General features: G+C 62.9%; 1 protein-coding gene across 1 annotated transcript in view; it reads left to right on the forward strand.

Annotated features, from left to right (window-relative positions):
* Positions 1-3499, forward strand: part of TNIP1 (TNFAIP3 interacting protein 1) — a 14219-nt gene that overhangs the window by 8942 nt on the left and 1778 nt on the right. Inside the window, exons 5-13 of the mRNA XM_009322636.1 lie at positions 648-839; positions 1023-1117; positions 1201-1282; positions 1511-1603; positions 1851-1916; positions 2078-2209; positions 2293-2421; positions 2674-2796; positions 3117-3286. Coding sequence (XP_009320911.1) covers positions 648-839; positions 1023-1117; positions 1201-1282; positions 1511-1603; positions 1851-1916; positions 2078-2209; positions 2293-2421; positions 2674-2796; positions 3117-3286 — 1082 coding nt within the window. The remainder of the gene's footprint in view (positions 1-647; positions 840-1022; positions 1118-1200; positions 1283-1510; positions 1604-1850; positions 1917-2077; positions 2210-2292; positions 2422-2673; positions 2797-3116; positions 3287-3499) is intronic.

Below are 3499 nucleotides of genomic sequence, written 5' to 3' on the forward strand. Positions count from 1 at the left end.
GTTTCGCCCTGCTTCTGGTGGGTGTGCCCTGACCTGGGCTCTCCTGGCCACTGTTTAAATCCCGTGCACCACCCTCTTGGCTGCCACCTGCCAAAAGAGCCCGAGTTCCTGGCGCCTGGTGTGCCACTGCAGCAGGGGAGCTGCAGAGGGAGGACAGGAGGAAGGAGAAGATGGGGGACTGGGGTAAGACCACCCCTCACATGGCAAACCTCAGCACCCAGCACAGACCAGGGCGTATGTGGAAAGGACAGTCTCAGGGAGCTGGGATTCTAGTCTTGGTGCTGATGGGGAGAGCTCAGGGGAAGAAGGGACCAGGGGTAGAGATGCCTCCATTGCTATCGGCAAGCCGGGAGCATGGTGGGCACAGGCTGCTGAGGGGCACGGGGAATCAATGGGCTGGGAGAGCTGCTGCCGTAATGTCCCTCTCCTCCCGGGGACTTGGTATCCCATGTCCAGTGGCTGGGAATCAAACCTTTACAAAGCTGACACAATTTTTCAGTGTACCGAGCGAGGGCTGTTGCAGAGCGTCTCGGTGCTGGCCCAGCTTCCCACCACAGCCCTGGATGGGAGACAAGGCTGACCTGCCCCAAGAGGGAACTTTGCAATGCTCCTTGGACCGATCTGACTGTGCTTCATCCCATCCCCAGGACTTGGAGCAGCTGCCGAATGAGGATGCCAACCTGCTGCCCCAGCTGCAGCAGCTGGAGAGCACACTGAGCGGCTGTGCCAAGGAGGCCAGCAAGGACCAGGTCTTCGTGCGCATGGGCTACATGGCCTCTGAGCTCAAGCGCCTGGCCTCTAAGGTGCACAAGAACGAGCAGAGAACTTCATTCCTGCAGGTGAGTGAGGGCTGACCGGGCTCTTCATGGGGATTTCCCCCCTTTTTCTTTCCCCACCAAGCCCCTCCTGTCCACCCTGAAGTAGACACCCACCTGCATGCCAGGGCTTGGTGGGAGGTGGGTGGCCAAGCAGGCTCCTGGGGCTGGCCAGCGGTCCTCACGCTGCCTGGGTTCGTCCCCCAGACGCTGTGTGAGACGCTGCACAGTGAGAACAAGGAGCTGCGAACCAAGCTGGAGCGGGACCTGGAGCAGAGAAACCAGGCGCTGGAGAAGCTCAGGTGAGGGTGGGTGGTGGGGAGGGGGACGGGACGGAGCTGCCCTGGGTGCTTCTTCACGCTGACCCGGCCCTCCCTGGCTGCAGGTGCGAGAACCAGGAGCTCCGGAGGATGGTGACACTGAGCAGCCAGGACAGTGGGAAGAGGGAAGCTGCCGAGCAGCAGCAGGTGAGGAAGCAGCGTCACCCTCGGAGAGGGCTGGGAAGGAGGCGGAGAGCCCACTGACACATCAGCAAATGTGGCCTCATTTTAATCGGGTCCCCAGTATGGCCAACAGGACTTCTCAGGGTCTTGAGGGGATGGGGGAGGCCATGGGAGGGGAACCGGCTCGTGTTTAGCCGGCCTCAGGCACAGCCTCTGCAAAAGCCCTGAGGGGTCCCCCCCGTGCGCGTCCAGCAGAGCGGGGCCGTGGTGGAGAAGGCGCCAGGCAGAGGAGAGCTGGAGGCCAAGGAGAAGAAGGTGAAGATCCTGGAGCACCAGCGCAGGGAGGTGAGGATGGGGCTGGGAGGGAGGCACTGCCAGGAGCAGGGTGGGAGCAGACAGTGGGGGCGCGTGGCTGAGATGGCACAGGGAGACTGGGGCAAGGCTGCAGAGCCGCAGGGAAGCACTGCTGGAGCTGGGATCTCTATCCAGCTGGTCCCTGAGGTGGTTTCGTGACGGGAGGCTGCTGGGGGCCGCCATGGCTGGCTTGGGGCAGGGGTTGGGCTCCTGTTCAGCTCTCCCTCTCTCCCTGCAGCTGCTGGAGGTGAATAAGCAATGGGATCAGCACTTCCGAGCCACAAAGCAGAAGTATGAGCAGAAGGTAAGGTTGGGTGCTCAGGGGGCACGTCTCTGCTCGCTGCCAGCTGGGAGACTTGGAGGAGACTGGCTGTGGGGGAAGGTTTTCGGGCTGCCTGTGCCACCTCCTTCCCTCCCGCTGTGGGTCCCTCCGGGCAGGCCAACGTCCCCGCTCCCTCCCGGTAGGTCACAGACTTGCACCAGGAGCTGGCTGAAGCCCGCAGGGCACTGAGCGAGCTGGAGTCGGAGCGGGAGCAAAAGCAACGGGATTTCGACCGCAAGCTGCTCCTGGCCAAGTCCCGGATTGAAACAGAGGAGGTGAGTCCCTTGGGAAGGGCAGCAAGGGAGCTACTGGCCCCATTGCCCTGCCCGGGCTGATCTCCATCCCCTGGGTCCCGCAGGCGGAGAAGGAGAGGCTGGCCATGGAGCTGAGAGACCTGCAGCAGAGGATGCGGTTCCTGCAGGAGCAGCTGGCTCCGGTCACCAGGCAGCGGGAGTACCAGGAGAAGGAGATCCAGAGACTGAACAAGGTGGGGGCCAGGGCACAACCCCTCCTCCTGCCCAGCTCCTTGTCCAGGCGGGAGCTTGTGTCAGACGATGCCCACCACATCTCCTTAGGCTCCCAGGAAAGGGGGATGGGGGGGTCTGTAGTCCCTCTTGCTCTTGCCCAGTTATATCTGCTTCCCACGCTGGGCATGTGCCCGTGGCCCTCTGGAGATGTCGTGGGCACAGCACCTTGCTCTGACACACACCCCCCACACACTCTTCCTCTTCCTCTCCAGGCACTAGAGGAGGCCCTGAACGTCCAGGCCTCCCCGCCACCCATCTTTGCCAGCACCATGGAGCCGGCAGGGAAGGTGCCACAGCAGGAGCTGCTGACCCAGAACGAGCTTCTCAAGCAGCAGGTAGGGCAGGACATGGAGCTGCTGGAGGCAGGGAGGGAGCTATGTGCCCTGCACCTCCCTGGCAAAGAGCCTGCTGCGGCTGGGAGCAGCCCAGCAGTCCTAGCGGGTATCTGTGCCACGCTGGTGGGGAGGCGGGGACCGAACTCAGCATGCTCCACGCCTTCAGCTGGAGGGACCACAGCCATGGGCCACCATGCCAACCCACGTGCCTGGGGCTTGGCGTAGCTGGTGTGGTCAGGGATGGCAACGCAGTGATGGGAGGTGCTTGGGGGAGCTGTCCACCCTTGGCCAGGTACACCCACACCCCTCCCTCCTGCCAGGTGAAAATTTTCGAGGAGGACTTCCAGCGGGAGCGGAGTGACAGGGAGAGGATGAATGAGGAGAAGGAAGAGCTGAAGCAGCAGCTGGAGAAGCTGCAGAAGCAGCTGGTCCTCTCCAGCAACCAGGTGAGCAGCGCCGGGTGTCACCAGCAGGACCCTGGGAGCCCCATGTCCCCTCCATGTGTGTCAGAGGTGTGCTCATCCCCAGCATCACAGCCCCCATACCCATCATGGAGCAGGGGCTGAGCGGAGACAGAAGGGCTGGAGCGGTGGTTTTGCTGCTGCTTGTCCCTGCCAGAGCATCTCCTTTCACTCGTCTCTTCCTCTTGCCCCTCTCCTGGGGGTCTGACGGTGCGGGGGGATCGGTGCAGGCATTCCCACAG

The sequence above is a fragment of the Pygoscelis adeliae genome, unplaced genomic scaffold (genome assembly GCF_000699105.1).
Source record: "Pygoscelis adeliae isolate BGI_AS28 unplaced genomic scaffold, ASM69910v1 Scaffold34, whole genome shotgun sequence".
NCBI classification, from domain to species: domain Eukaryota; kingdom Metazoa; phylum Chordata; class Aves; order Sphenisciformes; family Spheniscidae; genus Pygoscelis; species Pygoscelis adeliae.